The sequence below is a fragment of the Paramormyrops kingsleyae genome, chromosome 10 (genome assembly GCF_048594095.1).
Source record: "Paramormyrops kingsleyae isolate MSU_618 chromosome 10, PKINGS_0.4, whole genome shotgun sequence".
In the NCBI taxonomy this organism is placed as follows: domain Eukaryota; kingdom Metazoa; phylum Chordata; class Actinopteri; order Osteoglossiformes; family Mormyridae; genus Paramormyrops; species Paramormyrops kingsleyae.
The window spans coordinates 16,856,838-16,880,279 of NC_132806.1; the positions used below are offsets into that span (position 1 = coordinate 16,856,838).

At 41.0% G+C, this 23,442-nt stretch overlaps 1 protein-coding gene and 1 long non-coding RNA gene across 4 annotated transcripts; one reads left to right on the forward strand and one right to left on the reverse strand.

Moving 5' to 3' along the window:
- The first annotated feature begins 609 nt into the window (after window positions 1–609).
- LOC140593315 (uncharacterized) lies at window positions 610–4,496 on the forward strand. The gene is made up of 4 exons (XR_011993590.1): window positions 610–803; window positions 936–975; window positions 2,224–2,299; window positions 4,367–4,496. It is a non-coding gene; the product is annotated as an uncharacterized lncRNA (long non-coding RNA).
- Window positions 857–20,212, reverse strand: LOC111834959 (uncharacterized). 3 transcript variants are annotated; one of them, XM_072717428.1, is made up of 13 exons: window positions 20,118–20,212; window positions 7,900–8,898; window positions 7,247–7,368; window positions 5,842–6,015; window positions 5,571–5,751; window positions 5,366–5,417; window positions 4,336–4,487; window positions 3,959–4,062; window positions 3,579–3,639; window positions 2,972–3,060; window positions 2,619–2,750; window positions 2,206–2,306; window positions 857–1,963 (listed from the first exon to the last, which is right to left on the reverse strand). In XM_072717428.1, the coding sequence occupies exons 2-13, from the start codon at window positions 8,828–8,830 to the stop codon at window positions 1,636–1,638; spliced, it is 2,427 nt and encodes an 808-aa protein (XP_072573529.1). In that variant the 5' UTR covers window positions 8,831–8,898; window positions 20,118–20,212; the 3' UTR covers window positions 857–1,635. The 3 variants fall into 3 exon arrangements, with proteins under 3 accessions (XP_072573529.1, XP_023650589.2, XP_072573530.1); XM_023794821.2 differs by lacking the exon at window positions 20,118–20,212 and adding an exon at window positions 12,750–12,873; XM_072717429.1 differs by lacking the exon at window positions 20,118–20,212 and adding an exon at window positions 11,208–11,271.
- Between the last annotated feature and the right edge of the window lie 3,230 nt (window positions 20,213–23,442).

The following is a 23,442-nucleotide window of genomic DNA, read 5'->3' on the forward strand; positions in this document are numbered from 1 at the left end:
CAGCATCTGCCAATAAAACGCAGCCTATACTAATTTGTACTAAGCGGTAAAGCCATTATAGGACAGCTAACATTTTTTCCCCTATAAAATTGTTATATTAAAAATGGATTATGATTAACCGCACTTTAAGGCAAAGCATACAAATAACCAGTTTTCTTCCTACACGACTGTGGACTTTACATAAAAGGTAGACAGCTAGTGCACGTTAGCTTAGGTGACGACTGCAAATGCACTGTACCACTGGTTTATTTATTGGACAAATCTTGTGTAGGTGGATCTACTGTTGAGATATTTCCCCCCAGTTCCATGAAACGTTCTCATCGCAAGGGAGCCGTTTCTTTGGGACCAAACTAAACACATTAACCATCGGCGAAACACGCGACCTTACTAGCCTAAAAAACATTATGACGGTGCAACGCCCACCTATAGATTCTGACGGCTCGTCTGCGGCTGAACCGCACCGCCCTGTTCCTGGATCTGAGAGATCCGCCCACGTTTGCATACGATTGTGACTCGAATAGGGTAATACGACTTTCAGTCAAGGCCGGGGCTGAGCGAGCCTCGCCGGGCAGGGATTTCAGGAGGGGAGGGGAGATGGTTGGTGGGGAGCGTCCCGGCACCTGGTTCATTGGCTCTCCGGTTTCTGCAAAACTGTTGCAAGTAACGCTTCATCCACTCCAGTGCTGTTACGGCAGATGCTGTGGCTATTACTCGGAAGATGATTGGTGGACCGGAGATGTGTGGCCTATTATTCTTGACGCAGAAATTTGGAATACATTTTAATCTCATTGTAGTACTCTATTGTGCGTGTACAGTGTTACTCATACATTTTTCAGTGGCAACACAAATATCATAATTGTTGGGATAGAACATTTAATGAATAATTCTTTTCGTAATATGTATCAAAATTTAAAATAAATATTTTTTTTCTACAGGTATCAAGAAAATACATGTTCTCAGGATGTCATGTTTAAGGTAAAATACAACCTCTAGTATTCTAGACTGTACATGGTTTTTCTTATCACAGTTATGTAACAACGAACAAAAGTTTCTTAAAAAGTTTCTTTTTTCCACCAACCAGTTGGCATTTTAACAAAAAATACAAAGTAAATGTTTAAAAATGTTGCTATATACAAAAGGCTTGTGCCATTTAAAGCTGCCAGTCAATAGAACATAACGACAATGGAAATACCAAAATTATTTAAAGCCATCCGTTACAAACATTATAATAAATAATGTAGATACTGAACATAATAATAAGAATTCAATGAGAGTTGACCACTCTGGACATCTAAATCTTTACCTTTACCTTGGGTCTAAAGCTGCTCTACTAAAATAATAGTAATTAATTTCTGAGAAGGATGGATTGTTCTTACAAATGATAGATTGCTATTTCAGGCACTGTTCACTTTGCAGTATTTGTGCTGTATTTGTTATTCCCTACCTTTTCTACAGCACAGATAATACATAATTTATGGTATTTCATAGATTCTGAAAGCTCACATATTTCATATACTACTTCTTTAACTGTGCAGTCTGGAGCGGCTGAGCCACAGAATCTGCCCTAAACTGAGAAAATACTGTTATGAACATGCATTGATATGCATCCCTTAGGGCGTCTGTACCAAAGGGTGGTCATTCCCAGCGAATCTGTCCCTTAGCCCCCCCTGTCATACCCAGCATCACTTTCCCCTCTGAGTCATAATAGAAGGTGCTGGAATCGGAGGTCAGATCAAAGGGGTCCCACACTGGGTGTGGAGGGCCAAAGAGGGGGACCCCAGAGGAGCTGAGGTTGGGGCTGCTAATGCCGCCGACGTGGCTGTTCGGGCTCTGCAGGAAAGCCAGCCGCGCCTGCGTGAGGTTCTGGGCGAACACCGTGTTCTGGTCCCGCTCCCTCCAGTCATCTTGCTGCTGCCTGTGGATCTTCATGTGGGCGTTACGGCTTTTTATTTTATAAAACATTCTGGGGGGAGGAGAGAGAAACATCACCTTATGCTATCTATAACATCCTCTGCTGCGTCACATCACATATCAGCTGATTGATTTAATGCTTACACTACATTATTGCACATTACTGTTTACAATACCCTCACAATTACTATTTATTGTTTGATATTGTTCTCTCTTTATCTGATACTTAGATTGCTGGTATGATGATTTCGGTAAGCATCATCTAAACAGCGAAACGCAGATGATCAAACTTACTTTCCACACTGTTTACAGGGAAAGCTGGTGGCCAGGGCATTGCTGGAGACTGTGCCATCCATCACCGGGGGTCGGAGGATTGACTCTGAGATCGGTAATGCCTGTTAATGGTCCAAAAGCATGACCTTCAAGCTCTGGGCCAAACGACATTCTTTATGCTTTACACAAATGGTCTCATGAAACAAGAGCAGCCAGTTACTTGGCCAGTAAATCTGTTTACAAAGCAATTCGAAGTGATTTATGGCTGAGCATGCTGTGCTGTGTGAGGCCAAGTCTGACAGGTTGTAGCTACCAGAATCCAAGGCTCTGCATGAAGATGGAGGCGGTTCTCATTGAAATTCTCATTGAGAAACGTGATTCCACACACGGCATTAGCATTAGCCACGAACGCGAAACCGATTATTTAAACTTACACCGCTGTCCGCCGTGCCGCTCATATCTCCCTCTGCCCCTCTCTCCCTCTCCCTCTGTTTCTTCTGCTGTTCCGGAAGCTTCTTGGAGAGGTAGTAGAACTCCACACATTGGGACACACGCTTGGTCTTCACCTGACACATCATGTTCATACATGGCTGAACGTTATATGAGGTTGTATACGTCACTGGCTCTTAAGATCGTCCGAGTCTGAGTAATATAATGTTTGCAATTAAATATAATGATGCAAATATAAATTATGTTCTGCAAAGAAAGTAAAAAAGTTGAGCAAGCAGTGATGTGTATGCCACCATTTCAAACCTAGCTTATAAAGTCTAAAGAAAAGGGAAATTACCATATTATGTATCAGGTTGAAGTCCTTACTGTAGATGGCGAATGCTTTATTAAACAGTCGTCGCTCACTCAGCATCCAGACGTCGCTGCCTGGTATGGAGGACAGCAGGATTACAGGAGCACAGCAAAGCAGTTTTCTTAGGTTCCAGCAGTTCAATCATGTTTTATTTATTTAGTTCTTTTAAATAAACTAAAAAAAAAATTACTCAAAAACCTTATTCAGTAACATTAACTCTTCCCATTGCCCTGCCATAACACTGATATTCAGCCTTTAAATATTACCCTGTATTAGGCCTGGATGATGGGCTAAGCCATTATCAGTTTACAACATTGTAATCCTTGTTCCTCACTTCTTATCTGGCAAATAACATTGATTTTCAGGAAAATATCAAAATTGGATCTTGACTCTTAATTAAATCTGATGTATTGTCTAAAGTACACAGTATCCAAGAAGAACAGGGACAGAATTTCAAGTCATGATAGTCCCAATGGCGGTTTTAGTAACTGTTCCGTAGCTAACACTCATTACAAGATTGTACAAGTGAAAGGTTGAAAGGATTAATGGAGAAATAAGAGGTGAATGACAGAAGGCTATAGGCTGTGTTTACCACAGTAATGGTAGTCTCCTGACAGTGAAGGGGTAGACAATAATAGCATCTCCACAGCAGCCTAAATGAAAAACAAAGAGAACAGGGAGACAGGGAGAGAGAAACTATATCTCAAGAAGTACCTGGATATTATTAGTACAACGGTGAGAGAAAATTGCAATTTCATAAGTAAAAAATTAAAGGAGTCTTGGGTTATTGAAAAAAGCACATATGCTAAAATAAATATGGGAAATAGAGGTAATAAGCAATACAGACACATAATTAAAGTATACATTGAGTGCATTCTACAAGATGCAAGCTAAAATAAATGGATACTCAAGTGACTTGGTAAGCGTTAAGCAAATGAACAGAGAGCTGTTAGCGGGAAATTGTTTTCTTACCATAGTATTACCCTGACATTGGGAGAGGCAGTGCAAGGCAAGCTCTAAGTTAGTGCCACCTCCTGGCACAGCACTGGAACTGCACAGGTCCAAAAAAATCTCCACTGATAAACAGGAGGGTAATACAGTGAGACAGGTTCGCATGCTGTACTGTACACAGATGAGGCACCATTTTCAAACATGCCAGCATTGCATATTTTCTAAGTGCTTGCCTCATTACACTACCAGAATAGTATTAAAAACTAACCCCAATGTATTAGGTTGTGGGTTCAAGTCCTAGGGAACACATATACATTATGACCTTTTCCTCTTCTGTAAAGATTTTTGGATAAAAGTGGCAGATAAATGAATCCACTGCAATTCAGCGCAGCTTTTACCTTGTTCCTGCATGTTTTCACTCTCCTCCAGCTCTACCCAGGGTTTCCAGAGCAGTGTCTCTCCAGGCGTTTCAGCAGGGCCGGTGTCAATGTCAACTCTGTCCCGCAGCGGGGGCAGCTCTGCCTGGAACTGCGGACCCACGTTCACATGCCTGAAGGAGAATCAGACAGGTTCCGGCGGCTCATCAGATTCCAGGAAGAGCAATGAGCTGCTCACCAGTCCGGTAATTAAACTCGAAGAATGATGACTCAGATATCAGGTGAGACGCAAGGTGCTTAGTCTAAGTGCCAAGAGTAAATTGTCAAGCTGTAGGCACAAGTCTGTCGTGGATAATGGGATAGTTAATGAACAAGCTCTGATGAACTCTTGGTTCGTAATTGTGTGGACAATTACTTGTTATTTCATTTGAAGACCACAAGGGCTTGCAATAGAGCCCGATTGAGTATCCAGCACATCACGGCACTGTCAGTAACAGGGGTGAATTATATTCATGTTTCCATTTGTGTGTCTCTTGAGTTCAGACAACATGACTGTCAAGAACCATAGTCTGTTTAACAAGCCGGTTATCTTTGCAAACAGGCCTAAAGCTTTGCATACATGTATATTGCAAGACTTGGTCAGAATCAGAATCCTTTTATTTTCCATGTACAGAAAAGTACAAGGAATTTGTGTTGGTGGTGGCAGTGGTATACAATTTTAATTGCTCCAGACAAAAAAAAAATACATAAAAACACAGATACAAAAAACAATAACTAGAACAGAAATACAGAGAGACAGAATAAGATGTGCTGCTATTATTCAAACAAAGAAACATGTAGGTATATAAATGAGGGTGAAACGACAAGAGGTGGGGTAGGAGTGTAAGGCACAGTGCATGACCTGGTGTGGAAAGGTCCCATCACTTCAGAGCTTGTGTAGGATGGCAACGGCCTCAGGGTATTATGGTGTGCCTGTTTTATAGTGTCTGATGACAGCATAGAAAAGCAGCTACAATGCAGCAGAAGAAGCAACAGAAGCAGACATGCTTACGGAAGCCGTGGAGAGTCTTCCTCCTTTGCAGACCAGAAGCCTCCCTGGTGTCCTGTCATCCAGAGTGTGACATTTGTGGTTAAGCGCTAGCAACATTACACCGTGTCGCTCCTACTGAACCTACTGGCTGTCATTCCAGGAAGACTATACCACCCACCCTCTGACTTCCAGGCTAGCAAGCTAGCTGGGACTTTGCGGAACTCACCCGGCCGGAGATGCAAGGAGGGAAGCAGGCTGCAGTAGAGCCCCGAGCCCCTGCGGAGGGGATTCAGCATGGGGCTGGGGGTGTAGCGGGGGGGTGCCCCAGCGTAGTCCATCTCCAGGGTTCTTCCGACCTGGAGGATGCTGGAGAAGGAGAATCCGGTATAGATGCAAGGGGACGTGCTCTGGTTGGACAGAGGGGACAGGGACACAAGGCACTGTCACAGCCAGCCTCCCAAGCCAGGCGACGGGAGGGGAATGACGAGCACGAGTACCTGAGTGTCCAGGGAGCACTGAGACCAGCCTGCAGTGGACTGAGACTCCACATACGGCCTGGCTTCTTCCCCCACTTTAATGCCTTCAGCTGGTGGGGAGGTCAGCAGCGGCACTGAGCACTGGGCTGTGGACAGGGGGGCACAGGGCTGGCCCCCCCCTCTGTCTGCTGTCTCCTGTCAGCGATGGAAAAGGTCCTTAAGGAGCATATTTTATATGTATATTTTGTATATAGTATAGGGCAAAAGTTTGTCAAAAGGCAATCAAAGAACATATTAATAGCTATTTATCTCCTAGTGTACATTTGCTTAGAAAAAAAAACTGTTTAATGTTAGAATATACACAAATGAAGAGTAACACAATAAAAAAAAGTAATAGGAATTTATTCTGTTCTACAAAAATGTATCGATGTCTCCTTAGATGGATAGAACATCAATGCTTTGATTCCCAAACCTCTCCACAACCATTCCATGTATTTGCTAAATTATACCACCAGCTGAATTAATTAATTAACATTAGTTAAATAACCTAATTAGGTACCAATTAGCCAAACATGGTACGGTATGAGTCAATAAATACCTGAGTGTATTAGATGGTTACTGCAAACACTGGGGAGACTTTACGGGAGGGTTTGAATTGCTAAGCTGACACACTTTGAAAGACAATAACCCAACATAAAACAACATAAATCCAACAAACAAACATTAAGATTGTGATGGTGATGGATAGCATAATGGGGAGGAGCAGAGGACAGCAAAATGAAGAACAATGGGGCAAAGGGTAGACTGCAGATAAACAGGAATTGTTAAAATGAGCTGGAATAGAAAGTGTCCTTGGTGGGTGGTCTGAACCCTGGTACTCCAAGTCACCCTGCATGTTGATTTTGTTTTAGCTAAGTTGTCAGCTAATTAGCCGTGACTGAATCTTAGATTGAATGCATTACACAATAGGAGTCACACTCTCAGACATTCTATCATTCCCTAGACACATGGAAGTTAAATTCTAACACATTAAGCAAAGTAAAATGATTAGCATATTGTTACAGGTGCAGTTTGTTCCCTTCAATTTAACCATTAATGACTCAGTTACTCAGTATTGAACTTCCAGCAAAAGCTACAAATAATTAAGCGTAGTAATCATTAATGTATTGAAATACTGGGCACTTCATTTTAATGGCCATTGATCATTTTCAGGGATTAATATAAATCATATATACATATCTTTACATGCCTAGGTCGCTGCTCAGCTGGACCGCAGAATATCTGCAAGCTCTAAAGGAAGAAGTCAGAACTGACCCACTTTCAGTCGATTAACTGCTCACTCAGGCGTCACTGTCTAAGTGTTCAGCCAAGAGCGTCATTTAGCAGAAGCAAGGTCACGGAGTCCTGCCGTAGAAAGTGTACTGACCAGGTGCCAGGCTGCCGGGTTATCAGCAGGGGGCGCTGGGTTAGGATCTTGCAGGAAAGACACACAGGATTGTGGGTACTGCTCTGGTGGAGAACTGAGAGGCGTCTGAAGGTTACAGTGATCTGAGTAAGAGAAAAGCAGAGAGGTGGGTGTACAAAGCTCAACCAGCAGCCTTACAGCAAAAATAGCACTTTTGCATTGGGCTTGAAAAGCAGCTGCCGCTGCATATGAGAATGTTAACCGAGTGCTTTCTAATAACAGCCATTGCTCAGCACCATGTGTCCTGCACACTAAGCTCTGCTCAGATTATTCAACCCCGGCCTCAGCAATAAAGGGTCCTTTCATTAATAGTAGCACAATGACGCTGTTATAATGTTATCCTACCACGGCATAATTATTACAAACAATAAACGCGAAAATGAAGTCCAAGACAGTAGTTTCATATCATTTGGGACTGAGCCAATGGGCTGCCTCAGATCAACTCCTTTGTCCACCCTCCCCTTGAACAGGATTGGTTAGAAGATGGATGGTTAACTAGAACAAAAGACAACCCGCCATAACCGATTTAACATTCACTTGCAAAGCTAACCAGTCATAACCTGGCAGTGCCCATGGAGTGCATATTTAAGCACTGAAGTAGCTGAGCCCAGTACCTGGAATGCTGTACTCGTCCTGGTGAGACGGTATAGAGTGTTTCTGCAGGAACTGTGTCTCTCCCGGGTACATCAGAGAGGGGTCGGAGTCCTTCTCCTGGTGCTGTGGATGGAAAGGTTCTGCCTGCCCAGCTGGGTGACCTGACTGCTGCAGCCAGAGCAGTGGAGGGCACTTCCCAGCGAGGGCAGTGCCAGGCAGGTGGCCTGCGTGCGTATGCGACAGGTAGTAAGGCTGCAGCCCCGCGGAGAATGAGGAGGAACTGAAGGTGACATCCAGCTGCGCAGACGGCGTTGTCTGCGCAGTCGGGAACTGAGGAGCATTCTTGGATGGTGAGAGGGAGGGGAGCGAGAGAGAGGTGGGAGGAGAGCAGAGGACGAGGGGCGAGGGGTGGGTGGTAGGGGGCGTGGGGGTGGCCGGAGCACCTGGGGGGCTGCTCACTTTCCCAGCTCCACAGCCCGAGGTGAAGATCACCCCCCGGCCCCCGTTTTGAAACAAGTAGGCATTTCGCCGTGGGAATGCTTCCGAAAACGAGTCCAGTTTCTGCTCACAGTCTCCGACTGCCCCTTGAAAGGTCCCGTGGTGCAGGTAGGCGGAGCGCCACTCGGACGGGTCTTCTGATGAACGAAACGGCTTGCCCTGATCCGGCCCGTCCCCGAAAGCCACGGCGCCCATATCCGCGTGGCCGAGCGGCGGATTGATCCAGCGGCTGAGCCCGGCGCCGTCCTCAGACATGCACTCGCCGTCACCCCTCGCCGCGCAGCTGTTCAGTTTGCCGTGGCAACCGCTGACCTCTGCCACACTCTCCAGGTGACCCAGGGACTCCAGTGGGTCATGGCAGAAATGCTGCGCAGATTTCTGTCCCTTGGCCAGAGGATAGAAATGTCCCTGATGCGAAGGAGTATCCTGAGCCTGAAAAGTGCGGTCCCCCATAGTAATGGACTGCTCGTGGTAGTGCCCTCTAGTGGAGAGAGAGGAGAGCGTGCAGGACAGTCATGGTGCTGAAACAGAAAAGGTGAGATGGGTCAGGGTAGGCAGATTATGTGACTATAGATTTACAAAAGAGGGCTGTGAGCCTACTACATTTTTTCCCCAGAGCACATTAACATTTTATGTGTTTAGCAGAAGCGTTTATTCAAAGTGACATACAATTGGGAGAACAGGACCTGATTCTGGGGGCTGACAGTGAAGTCACTCTGCTGACCAGAGGATGTGAACTAGCAACCTTCACATCATGAGCACAGAGTGTAAAGCTGCTGAGTCATGTACCGCCCCCAATACAGTGTACAGTGTTCTGTCCATAAAACACAATATACAATACCAGTCAAAGGTTTTACACAAATGCTGAGCTCTCATTGGCCGCTTTTCCTTCACTCTCAGGTCAAACTCCTCCAAAACCATTCCTACTGTCTATAGGTCTGGTGCTCATGTGATGTGACACTATCACTTTCCTTTGAAGGCGTCCTGTCGTGTCGGAACTTTTGACTGCTACTGTATGTTTAAAATCTATGACACACACTTAAGATAATGATAATGGCAACTCTTGTATATAAAAGTCCTACTTCACTTTAACTCAAATTTATAGTCATAAACAGACCTTATTATCATTTTCAGCATATAACAGAACACAACACAATATCTCATGAAACAAAATCTACTCAGAATAAATTTCATTAAGATGCTTTACCCATTCTAGGACACTGTCACTGCACTCAACAAAAATACTGTGTTACGAAATTACATTCTGCAGAATATTGCAGAATATTGTCTTTAAGCCACATTGAATTCAATTTTATTTGATCTGTTCTTGTCCTTGTAGTATTCTTAAGTTTGTTGGATACTTTCATGTGTGGGCATTGTGCATTTGTACAGAATATATAATCATCATGGGATCCCTACAAAGTTATTGCGAACTTGTGAAAATCAGACATGGTGGGCCGGTTTCCATAAAATTAATCTAATTCATTTAAAAATATATAACTTCGTCTGATGTTTCAAATCCGAAATGCCTCGAGTTTTACTATTGACATGAGGTAAAATATTAATAATTGCATTTTAAAAAGTGAGGATTCCACCTGTGTTTCCTTGCGCTTGTCAGTGTCTGCTGCACACACACTTCTGACTAAATTTACTGAAATTGCTACAGTTTTTTTTGCTACACAGGTTTATATGACACAGAGTGAGATCATTTATCTGCTGTACACCTAAAAGTTTATGCGCTGTCGGAAACTCAGCTAAAATGATATACCATACATATACCAAGCATTATTATCTGCAGTTTAATCCATGTGTATATTATATTAGGCTAATAAAATTATCCAGTATTTCATTCGAGCAGTCTGTCATACAGAATACCCAGTCTTTGTCATCTATTACTCCGACAATGGGCTGCACATTAGTCACTGGAAGTGATGGTAACGCATTATGGATTCTTTACATGCCTGGTCCAGCTGTATTTTTTGATCTGTCTCAAGTCAGCGAAATCCATTTTGTTTAATATTTGTTGCTGCAGCTTTTCCATAAATTAAATTAGTTTAGTCAGACAATGTCACTACAGACTTTTTTTTGGTTAAATATTTGTTTGTTTGGCATTTATCTTCTTCTTCTTATTATTATTATTATTACAGGGTTTTAAATGTGATTTTAATGTATTTTATTTAAATGCATTCCTCTACCTTTGTAGAACACTTTGAATTGCCTTGCATATGAATTGTACTGTATAAATAAACTGTCCAAGTATTTCGATATGTGCCAGTATTCACTAAACCCCCCCAAACATCACTCTTGCTAAGTGTATCCTGCTGTTGTGTCTCTCAGTTCCCTGCGATCTGCGTCTGCCAACAACTCTGCCTGTTTAACACCTGGACCTTTTTGCCAATGCGTCTTTTTTGTTTTTCTAGAGCAGCGACTACGTTCAGTAGAGTCTACAGAGGAATTACAAAATGCAAAATAGAGCCAGCCAGCTCAAAACAAACATATTTTCAGTATGATGCGTACGCTTAAACACACGCTGTGACTTCCATTCGGTTCGTATTGAGTAACTACTCCGTTGCATGAAGGTGATGCTAACGCCTGCAAATGAACATTGTTTCACTCTATCCTTATCTCATGTACTCCTCTTTTTCTTTCTCTTTCTCATGTAAATAGGCCAGCGCACATTCTGACTCACACGCAGAGAGGTAATAGGGATGACTGAATACCGTAGTTCATAAGTTCTTGAGGTTGAGGTTGTAATAGCTTGTTGCCACCCATGCCTCCATTTTCCTTAACACAATGATTAGTCATTTTTTACCTTTTCTTCTCTTCTTACCTTTTTGTCTTCAGTTCCTTCATTTTTTTCACCTATTTGCTACTCTCAGTCTGTCTCATCCTCCACTATCTCTCACCTATCTTTTTCTTGTCTTCATCTTCTACTCATCCCTCCATTTCCCATCTTCTAGGATGCAGCCTCTCTGATTTCCCTTATTTTTCATCCATCTTAATGATATAACTACAGCAAACTAGTCAACTGGTCCCTCTAGACCTCTCTGAAACGTGTATGCGCTGACACTCAGACCCACCCCTATTCCCCCATTGCGCGTTGACAAACACCCAAAGTGACACACACTTTATTCGGCAACAGGTGTGGGGGATCAAAACATAAATTCTCAGTTGTCATAGAGATCATCTCACCTTCCCATCCCCCCCCATCTCCCCCAAACAGAGACCACATCCTGGGGCAAACAATTTATGACAGATCTCCTTTGCTCCTGCCTCTCTTCTTTGCCTCTTATTGCTATAGCAATTTGACTAGCAGAGGAAACACTGGTAAGGCTACCTTCTTCCTCCATCCCCATTAATACACTATGAATTTTTTTTTAATTATTGAATGTGAATTAGGAGACTGAGAAAGCACTATCTAGTATGGCAGCATAATAAATCATTAACTGAACCCGTGAATTACGAATGTTTACTAGTTCAAGATGTGTGGTGGAACATTTTGAACAGGATGAATAATGAATCGCTGCCCCAAAAATATATATCCTGCTGGATAAATGAATATTTTACTAAAAGTATTAGAAGTAAAAATAGTAGAAATGAATAAACGAACCCACTAAGCAACTACAAATTAACTACAAAGTAACATCGAAAGGGAAAAGGTGAAAAGGCGAGGTGGATCGCTGCCACATCTCACAGTTTCCTGCACCTTGGGCCCCTGAGCCCTGAGACACTATTACTTAAAGACAGGCGAAGGAAAGTATGAACTGTCAACCACAGAGCCTCAAACCCAGCTTCAGGAAACCTGTTGGTAAAACCACACGGTGGGAAAGCTGAGGAGGGATTCCTCCTACCGGTGCACCAGCCCCAACTGAGACCAAAAGGTCTCACCATCGACTCAAAACTACCGCTCCAAATGAACGTCCATTGAGATGTTTTGTGTGAAACAGGTGTAAAAGTATGCATAGGAAAAACCAACTAGACTATCCAGGAAATTATTTACTCACTAAACATATACAGCAGAATAATCTGACTAGCCTGGTGAATAACACACATTGAAAATTATAGTGTGGGCTGGTATTGACAGACCAGTTTCTCGTGCTCACTTTGCTGGATAGCAAACCCTTATGTTACGCAACACCAAAGTTTCTATCGGTAATAAAGGCAACATTACCACAGGGCTGTCACACTAGTAATTTCTTTTCCATTGGCTACCATTAAGCTGCTTTGTATATCTGAAAAGTTATATCTTTATGATCTTGTATCATAAAACAAGCCGCAGCATTTTGTTGTAGTCAAGCGCCAAGTAGCACCTGAGCTTTTTGCCTGGTATGAGGCTCTTCTCTCTCTCCTATATTCTCCCCTTCCATCTTACCGTTTGCCATTGTTTCGTCTGTTTCATTCCTTTCTCTTCTACCATGTCAAAAGTAGTGGAGCCAAAACCCATTGGTCCAGGGCCAGGCAGTCAGACACAGCAACATATAGAGCAGATATGAAATTTAACATGACACATATCCCTGAGAGCACCTGTGCTCAAGCGCGCATGTGTGCTTGTGCGGATGTGTGTGTGTGTGTGTGTGAGAGCGTGAGTGCATCTGAGTGCATTTATTTCTCTTGGTGTGGTATTTCTCAATGTATTGTTTACAAGAGCCAAAATCTCGAGTGGTGAATGACTCACAGTGCCTGTGGTCTGCAGTATGTGAAGATGTTTATGTCACTTCTACAGGTTTTTAAGTAAATCTTTATATGTGTATCACAGTTTTTCATAAATGCATGTTTATCGTATAGCCCGCGTGTTTGCCACAATGCACGCAGTACGCATATTCTGTTGCTGGCATGTGGGCCTTTTTTACAGTGGCTCTTATCTGTGTGAGTGCCAGGCTCACTGGAGCTACCATATCTGGTCGTATTTAGTCACCTGACAGGAACATGACCCAGAACTGGCAAAACAGTGCAAAAGTCAACCAGGAAAACCTCCAAACTCTGGAACCTCAATCTACTGTGCCATCTAATCTTCAACCAAGACTCTCTTTTAACAGTATGGCGGCATCTTTATTTTCACATTACTGTTTTTTCTTCCTTTATCAGATTCATTTCATAATATTTCAGTAACATTTACAATAATTCATAAATATTGCACTGCAGTCCATATTAAGAATAACTTTTGTAAAAACAATACACCAAGAAGTATATTTATTTGAATATGACTGGGAAAAACAATAGCAGAACAAAGATCAGCACTAACCATAACCCTGGACCTTACTGAAGCTGTCCAGATATTTTGTGTTGATAAAACATTCTACAATTATCCTTATCAAGCAAATTCTAACATACATAGTAGTGATTTAAGTCAATCAGTCCGCGCTGGCATTGTAGGAGTAGTTCATTCATCCATCCATTCATCCATCCATTCATCCATCCATGTGGCAAAATTAATAGTTGTAGTGCAATTTGTGGGCAGTGGTGGCTTAATGGTTAGGGAAGCGAACTTGTGATTGAAAGATTGCTGCTACGAATCCCCGACCAGCAAGGCGCCACTGAGGTACCCTGAGCAAGGTACCGCCCCCAAGCACTGCTCCCTGGGCACTGAATTAGCTGCCCCTTGCTATGTCACATATGGGTTAAATGCAGAGAACACATTTTGTTGTGGTGTGTCAACAATGACCACTGATCTCTAAATTCAATTCTAATATTAATCTGTTAATATTGGAACTATTGCACCCCCCCTTATAACTTCTTTCTCTAAATCCTGACTGGTTGGATTGATGGTAGTGGATGGGACCAAGATGTGATGGTAAGATGGTAATCGTTCCACTAGCTTTCTCTCCAACAGTGTTTCCCAACCCGGTCCTCGGGGACCCCAGACAGTCCACCTTTTCGTTCCCTCCCAGCTCCCTTCCAGACAGGCCACATTTTTGCAAAAACGTGGACTATCTGGAAGTCCCCGAGGACCGGGTTGGGAAACGCTGATCTAGAACACATGCGAGTGAGGAGGAGCACCCATAGGAGGAGCAGGACGAACGCAGGTAGGCGAGCAAAGGTAGTAGTAGTGTGGAGGAGGATACATAGTTTTCTGGTTCTTCATCATATCAACATCAGAACACGAGAACGAGAGACAGAACCCAGGGGAGGGGGAAGGCACCAGATCAGTCTCTGGACTTTTTTTCTTTCCTTTTCCACCACTTTTTCACTCTCATCACTGTAGTGAAGATGGGGAGGGGTGTCAGAGCAGGAGAGATAAGGGGAAAGGCATTAGCAACTGTCAGCGCCAAGCGCTACCACAAAGACGGCCGCTGGATGGAAAATGGGGTACGGGGGATTTTGGGGTATTAACCAGCGCAACCGAATAATCTTTCAATGACAACGTCACTGTTCAGAAAATTGAGACTGACAAAAAGTGTGGGAGTGAGGCAGCAGGAAAACAGGTTTGAATGATCTTATTAACCATAATAAGGCCCATTGTGAAAATGAGACGAAAGAGGGTATGGAGGCTTCACACTATAACGCTCAAAGTGCCCGACATACAAATCCGACCCATCACCAACCAAACGATTCTCATCTTTAACTGAGCACTCCGCAAACGCGCAGTCAGGCATTTTCATGTGTAAAAGGGTTAACAGTGTCCCTCTGAATTTCTCCATGTGCTTGGATCTTTTTTCTGGCTTCTGCTGATCCGGGGTGCAGTGGTGAGGGTCTGAGGGTAGTGGCGTGGATAGATTCATTACCTAGATGCATTGCCCTTTCTGTCCAGAGAAGCTCTATGTGTCTGACTCGCTCCATGTCTGAGTTTCCTTTCATTCCTTTGAATTCAGAGAGCGATAAAAGCAGAGAAACTCAAGGGTGGCTGGGGGGGGCACATTATTCTCAACACAACGCAGAAACAGAACGTGAACAAACATATCTGTCACATACGCTCATATCCTTGCTTTAATCGTGTGTAAGCTTCACTCGTCTGAGACTTGGAGTATCAGGGATGTGTGCAGGGGTGCATTATGGACATGGATACCCTGGCAGATTTAGGGGGCCCGGCTCTTTACAGCAACCTTTGAATCCATAAAAATATACAGTTATATAATGTAAGTCTTAACTATTTAGACTTAGAAATAATGCACAACCATTAGCATGAATATCAAGCAACGGAGAATGCCGTAACAATGTATGAATGTTCGAGGAGCGCAACGTACCATTCCCCGACTAACGAATGGATCGATCCAAACGTGCCGAATCAGTCAAGTGTAGCGCTGAAACTGAGAGTAAGGTCATCACTGGAGCAAATGAGGCTGTAGCAGAATGCTGGTGGGGCGGACCAAGGTGACATTTTGTCAAGGGGCCCAGAATTTCTAGCTACGCCTCTGGATGAGAGACTATGCTAAATTTGTCGAAACGTATTCATAGACTTGTTCAGCGTGATATCCAGAAAGTATGTAAAACGATAACCTTCAAAGTGGGACTTTTGAACATAATTTCGGACTAACTCAAAGATACCTAACAAGACAATTTGTTTCTATGAATTGTTGTCCATGTACGACCACACATTTCATTAGCATTTTTATATTAGCTACTCATAGTATCCCTCACCCAGGGTTCTATAAATCTACACAGTATGACAAGCCTGTGGTGATTGACATCTGTACCATCTCTTATGTTTCCAATATAGTAATTTCAATATAATGTGAATGGAACTGTTTTTTTAATTAAATATTGTCCTCTGTTGAACACATAAAGTACTGAGCAAAAGTCTTAAGCCAACAAAGAAAAATAGCAAGTCTATATTTGCTTAGAAGAAAACACAATCTGATTAAAACGTATGCAAATGAACAGTAGCACAGCTAAAACAAACTGAACAGAATTTCTTCTCTTCTACAGAAAAAGTTATTGATATCTTGCTGGGTGGCTAGAAAAATTCTTCTAGGAGGCGCCCAGCCTTATTTTATTTAACTATTTGTTAAATTTAACTATTTGTTAAATTTCACCACCTTGAAATTCTCAATTAATTTATCAACTTAATTTTATAATTTACTTGATAAAGTATTAAGTAGATTCATGTTGTACGCTAGTGGTCGGGTCAACAAATACGTGGGTATACTGGATGATTACTGTAAATACTGGGAGGTTTTTTAAATGGGTAGGCTAACGCACTTTGACAAACATGATATCATTACAACACAATGTGACAGTAATACCATTAAAGCGTAATTTCCTTTGACTGCCTAAGATATTGCCATAGTACTGTATATTTATGTACTTGAAGAATGGTGGTGTGATGTTTTCGATTATGAGCTGACATTTGCATGAACTTTATAGCTACGTTACTGTACTATATTATAGTGTTTACTGGAATTACACCATGAATTTCCAGAATTTTCATGCAAGCTATTAATATTAACAACTGTAGCATTTTGAGCAACACATTTCATTTCCAAATACACCTTCATCTAGAAAACTGTCACCAAATATTGTCATCATATGGATGCAAAAGATACAGACCTCTTATTCATATTCAGTTTCATGATTTTACAGAAAATAATGATCTTATGGTGGTGTAATTAATATGTGACTAATGATTTTATGGGAAGAAATTAAATTGTGACTGCCTTGTATTGTGACTTGCCAGTTCTTGAAGTAAGACGCATCCTTCTGTCATATCCTTGAGCTGGGAACTTCGCGGGGACCTGACTCGATCCAGTAAAGCATGCAATGAGGCATTTTGTAAAAGTGTCAGTAAATCAACAAATTACAAGCCATTACTCTCCATTTACAGTATATACTATGGTATATTAGTAAAGATTTTCATCGCGTTCTTGCCATGTTAGTAATGTAAACCCAAACAGATCTAGATCACTTCTGAAAAAATTTCATGCCATTCTACTATAGGAATATTCTTTGCATATTTGCACAACATTTGCTTAATTACTGAGTGATTTAATATTTTTAGTATTTCTACACTTAGTACAGTTAAAGACTGATAAGTCACGCAATACATAAAACCAGATGCGAAACAAAAGACAGAAACCCTACGCTGCCCCCCAAAATATTTTTTTTGCCGCTTTATTAACTCTGTGGAACCAAATATATTTGTTATTTGCACACCTCATTGCACATATGCAAACAGGTATGATTCAGTTATAGAGAATATGTATATTCTGGCACTATTGCAGTATGACATGTTTCTTAATTCTTTTTTGTGAGAACTGGAATCCTGGTAAATCCTAGTAATCTAGCTGGGGTCGGCTTTAGTTATTCATTTTGTATCACTGGAAGCCTTGGAATCCAGCCTCCCAATATAAGAGCAATTACTGGTTACACTTTGCCGTGCATGAATGTTAACTAAAACGCAAGCACACTTTGCTGCGATGCTGTGATGATCTACTGAAATATTTCGTAAATTCCCTTGATTGTAGTTCCCAGTAATTCAAAAATTGCATCATATGTGCATGTGTGGAAGAGAACCATATCCTTCTGTACACAGGAGTTCATTGTAAGGTTTCAGGCAAGAAGCACAAATACACATTGGACTTTGAAATAGCTGCTATAGAAGTAAAAAGCAAATATTTTAGAAAATATATCAGTTCACTACAAAATTAATAAAAGTTTACACCATTCTGGGATTACCCAAAATATTTTAACATTAATAAAGAGCTCTAAATGTTACAGAAAGCCATTTTTGATGACTAACTATAGGAAAACAACCACAGAAGAGCCATGACAATGTAATGATTGATATATAACTATGGCTGCTGCCGACATCCTCTCATGTAGGAATATGTGTGAATACAGAACTACAAACGGCCTACTTCAAAGATGCTTTATAGTCTATAGACTGTAAGTCAAAGGATCCGCTCTCTGAGCTTGTTGAGTCCCATAGCAGATAATGGGTCTATCTCACAACTTGCAGTTCCATCATCTTTCCTGCTGTTTTCATTCCACCAACATCAGCTATGTTTACAATCCACTGATTACTCAGGGCCTCGGCCCAAGCCTATGCAATACTGACGCTGTCGCGAACTCTTCACTAGTTTTGTACTAGACAGAATTGCTTCATGAGAGATCGGACACATTCCTATTACACAGAGTAAGAGACTAATATAGAGACATAGAGTAACTAAAAATCCTGTTGTATCTCATTCCATTGCATTTATTTATGACTGCTTGTGATTCCTGATCAATATATTACTGGCCAAGTACATGTATCTGATTTTGTCATGTTTTATTTATGTTAGCCATACAAGAGACACCTAGAATGTCAGACTCAAAATAGTCAATTCAAATGAAATTTGTTCAGCGTATCTGCGCAGGTGGATGATAGAGTCCAAACTGTTTCCAACAAAACAATGGTTGTTATTATGGTTGCAGATAGGCCTACATCTGACATCATCTACAGAACTGCTTTTACTGTTGGTAACAATAAGCATCTGAAAAATAGTATTAGTAGTGCATGATAAAAAAAGACTAAAATGTCAGATATGTGGATTAGAACAAGAAGATGCTCCAGAAGAAGGCCTACAGTAGGTCTACATTAACGCTACAGAGTTCATCCTCACACTGAAAACATTTACACGATATTACAATTCAACAAATTACCTTCTTTACGAAATTTAAGCCTGCTGTTACTGGTACTGATACATGCAGAAAGAGAGTGTGAAAAGACGACTTTCTTGTTTCGGAACGACTCCGTTAAACCAGGGCGGCAAAACGGGAAGACGTTTTAGATGAAGTACACTTTGCCATATTAGCAATGTATTTTTACAACGTTATGTGCAAAAACAAGTGCACAGAGTCATTGTAACTACACACAGACAACAGAACGAAGCTTTTGCATTGCATCTAAGATTTGCTGCATGTTTAATGAAACAGATCTCCTGGCGAACGTCATTTATATGCCTACTCAGTATTGCTTTCGCTCCGAAATAGGCAGGCACTCATCAGGCATATGTGATTCCGTCTGATATTATGATTTAATCAATATTTTTGTGCTATTTGATTTGCCAGTATCTCTTAAACATTTGGGTCAATTCAATTTTCCACAAAACAAACTTGTACCAGAAATTGTTGCAGCTGTGTGTTGTGCGTAGGTCAATATGGCGATGACAATCAAGAACCAACAAAGAATTCAGCAAGCAGGTCTGTCTTTTTTATATAAAAAAGAAAATATGTCAACGAGCCGATTGTTATTCCAACCTTTAAACCCTTTTAAGCATTAACACTACAGTTGAACATTTTCCTGTAGACGTTAGGAAAAATACCATTAAAATAAAAGTACAATTCAACATTGTAGCATAACTATTAGTTCATAGAAAACATTGATATATATATGAGAGCTGATTTAATGCTTTTGGTTTTAGTGAACCTCTGAAATAAATATACTCTGTGTACGGCTCCATGTTAATCGTTAAAGTGAATAATGCATTTCTCTTTAAAATATAAAATCTAGTATATAGAAATATGGAAATGAGTGTAACGTATGCAAATAATTCGGCATGAAATGCATTGTACAGACTGCACAAAAGAAGGGTAGATTCTGAAACCTTTTACACGTAGGCCTAAACTGGTTTTGAAACGAACCAATCCACTCATGTAAGCAAGCAATAAAACACACAGAAAACAACGGAAGCATCTAAGAGCTGATAGCAATGTCTAAACTCAGTTATCTTCCAATTGATCTCATACTATAATTTAAAAGAAAAATATCAAGGAAGGTGAATGGGCAGAGTAGCAGAAAGTGTACATGTCTTTACTCACTTACCACTTGATTGGTAGACGGAGTCACTTCTTGGGCACAGTGCTGTCTGTCCCTGTCGGGGCCTGACTGCCTCTGTGTCAGAGTGTATTTGTGTGACTGTTAAGTAGAGATGGTAAGGAAGAGGTTACGGCGCAGAGAGAGTCACAGAATGAATATCAGTCCGTCAGTCCGTCACCCACACAAAGCCCTCAGTTATCTTGAAGATTTTGATCCTGGAAACAAAAGCATTTCATACAGAGAAGAAAAAAAAACCCCAAATTGCTCCATCACCCAGCTCTTTGAGAAACAGTTACATTTACATTTGTTCTTCTCAAGCACACAATTACAAACAAAACAAGCAAAGAAAAAAAACGTAAAACCTACATACAAATGTTATTACCAATTCACCTTCATCATGTAGAATTTTCGCCATTCTGTCACGCTATTGTCACCCTCAAACGTTAATACCCTTGAGCCTAGTGTAATAGAGTAATACCTTCCAGTACAGAAAGTTACCATTCAAATCATATACCGATGACAGTAGAAAAAAAAATAGATCACCATGAAACATAAAACATCCTTGTTGTCACTATACTTCTACAAAATGTTTAGAAAAGAAAATGAATAATAATAATAATAATAATAATAATAATAAAAATAATAATAATAATAAACATAATAAGTTTTAATGTAGCCTTCATGGCAAAGTATGCTGAATTTGTAATGTAATGTTTATTTAGCCTTAGAAAATGTTGTTTATTATAACATTTGCAATAAATTAGCCCATTTGACTTTGGAAACCAGTAAAATGGTGCCGTATCATCGCCGCAGCCGCCGCCGTAGCAGAATAAGTTAATAGGGGCAGGTCTGCGCATGGCTCACATGACACAGTAAAATCGAGAGACCGCCATGACTGTGCGGCGGCCGTCTCGGCAGGGGTGGCCGGGGAAAGCGGAGGGGAAGGGTTTCTCGCCTTTCGCTCCTACAGAAAATAGAGAACGCCTCTATCTGCATGTCATATGACACGGACTTTTAAATGTCAGTCTCATAGAGCGTTACTTTTTCAGTCTTGGTCCTAGGTTTACTCCAGACCCCCCTGTATTAAATTCTCAGATTAATTATTTGTGTGTTTGATTCTGTTATTTACTCGATTTTATTTTTTAAAACAACTAGGCGAACGTGGCAAAGGCGAGGTAGCCCAAATGTTTTATCAACTATTGTTATTAAATATATATATGTATATATGTATATATATATATATATATATATATATATATATATATATATACCTTTGCCGTTGTGATTTACAGTGTCATAACATTTTCAAGTGTGGCCGCATTAAACGTACGTTCCGGAACACAGGCGCCGTTTCGGTGCTGCGGCAAGCGGCACCGGGTCATATCGAAAGTGGCTCCCCTGCCCCCACCCTCCATGCTACACTGTCACCTCAAACTGTCATAGCAAGACAGCGGCGCTGCTTTTACCAGAAACCCCGCACGGCGCTCCAGCCGCGGCCGGTTATTATAATGGCGAGTTCCTGCTTTTAATACGGAAGCCGTCTGTCCCATTAATTAACGCTGCGCGCTACAGTAAGCAGGACTGTCCACAATAAAGAAAAAACACGTCATGTAATGACTAACCATGTAGCCTAACTATATACACAATCAATATATCATAATATCTATATATATATATTAGGCTACTTATAATATTATATTGTAGTAGTTGTAAATAGTCTTGTTTAAATACTTTATACATGATTATCTTAGCAATTATGTCAAAAGCATTTATTTAGCTTAAGTATTTTACATTTCTTTTTTCTAGAATAATCTAGTTTCTTTAGGCCTACTAATTTATTCAGTTCGTTTCAACAGTCTACTTGCATTTCAATTGTTTTTGATAAGCTTATGTTTGCAAATGCTGAAAATGGTCAAAACTGCGATTATAAATACGTTTTCAGGAGTAGCTAATAGATTGTTGCAAGAATTCCTGACTATTGGACAAAGTTAACACGTGTCTTAAAGTACCTATACGCCGAGGTTCACTTCAGAGCCGGAGCGGAGCGTGAGCGAGGAGCGGAGCGGGCGAAATTTGGTCAGAGCACGGAGCGGTTTTTTTAATTAAGGCTGGAGCGGTCGCTCTGTCTCGCTCCAATTTCGCTCCGATACAGCTCACACCACGACTCTGAGGCGTGCGCAAATCTTCCCAGAATTCATCTATACAATTATCAAGATTTAGATCCGCTTTGGAATCTAAAAAGACCTTTCTCGGAAACATGAGTGTGCTACGCGAACACGCGGAGGCCAGAGCAAAACTTGAGCAAGTTTTATATGGTTGTAGCATATTAAGTCTATAAAGTAAATAAAAGTATAAAAGCCTATAATTTGGTAATCAAATAAATTAGTTTGTCATTCAAATTAGGTCTAATAGGATTTTTTAAATTCACGTAACGCTGTCAGTGAAATTTTATTTTATAGAGAGAGACGCAGCAGCAGCATCAACAGAAAATAACTGAGGAATTTAAAACGTGGATGCGCTTAGCCTGTATATTCTTTAGGCTATTAAGCCCACTGATTCCTTTATTTTTAAGAATATTTTGTGTGGAATGCCATTGCCAAACCTGTCCATCGTTGCCTATATGTTAATTGTTTAAAAATAAATATTTTCTGTTCTGAGTGCCGTTGCTCACATTTCTTTATGATATAAGGCATTGGTTTAAGGTGATATTTTTTAGGCATTCAGATTATTTGTCCCTCTTTTAAATTGGAGCGAGCGTGGAGCGATTTGACTGGAGCGGGAGGAAATTTTAGTGGAGCGAGGAGCGGTGTTGAGCGGAGCAACTTAGTGAGAATTAGAGCGGAGGAGCGGGCGGAGCCAACAGCCTCGTGAGCGAGGAGCGGAAATTCTCACCGCTCCACTCCGCTCACATGCTCTGGTTCACATACCTATCTTCATGTGTATGTGATAATATATTTTGGTGTTGTACTGATTCTTCACATCATTGAATTTGAAGAAGAAACATTAATTGCCTTTCTAACACTATGTGAGGCATTGGGAATTAAATCTTTATTTCTCACTTCTGTTTTCACTCTGAGACAAGGAAATATTACAAAAATATCAGCCAAGTCGAAGTCCCCTGATATATCAATGAAATAATGCCAACATAAGCAATGTATCATTTTGAAAGCTGGCTCAGAATTTGATGTAAATGTTTAAAAATAGATTATTAATAAAACATGTTAAGTGGTATCATTCCAAATTTTTCAGAAAGATGGCATAAAAAGGGTAAAACTATCACTAAGTACATCAATATGCTTTAATATGAAAAACAAGATATTTATCACTAAGT

Bases quoted from the DNA above. Each gene is read 5' to 3' on its own strand.
- LOC111834959 (XM_072717428.1), bottom strand. From the start codon at position 8,830: ATGGGGGACCGCACTTTTCAGGCTCAGGATACTCCTTCGCATCAGGGA. The intron at 7,369-7,899 runs GTACTGGGCTCA...TCTCTTACTCAG, and splicing joins GGACGAGTACAGCATTCCAG to ATCACTGTAACCTTCAGACG. The intron at 1,964-2,205 runs GTAAGTTTGATC...TCCTCCCCCCAG, and splicing joins CCCTGTAAACAGTGTGGAAA to AATGTTTTATAAAATAAAAA.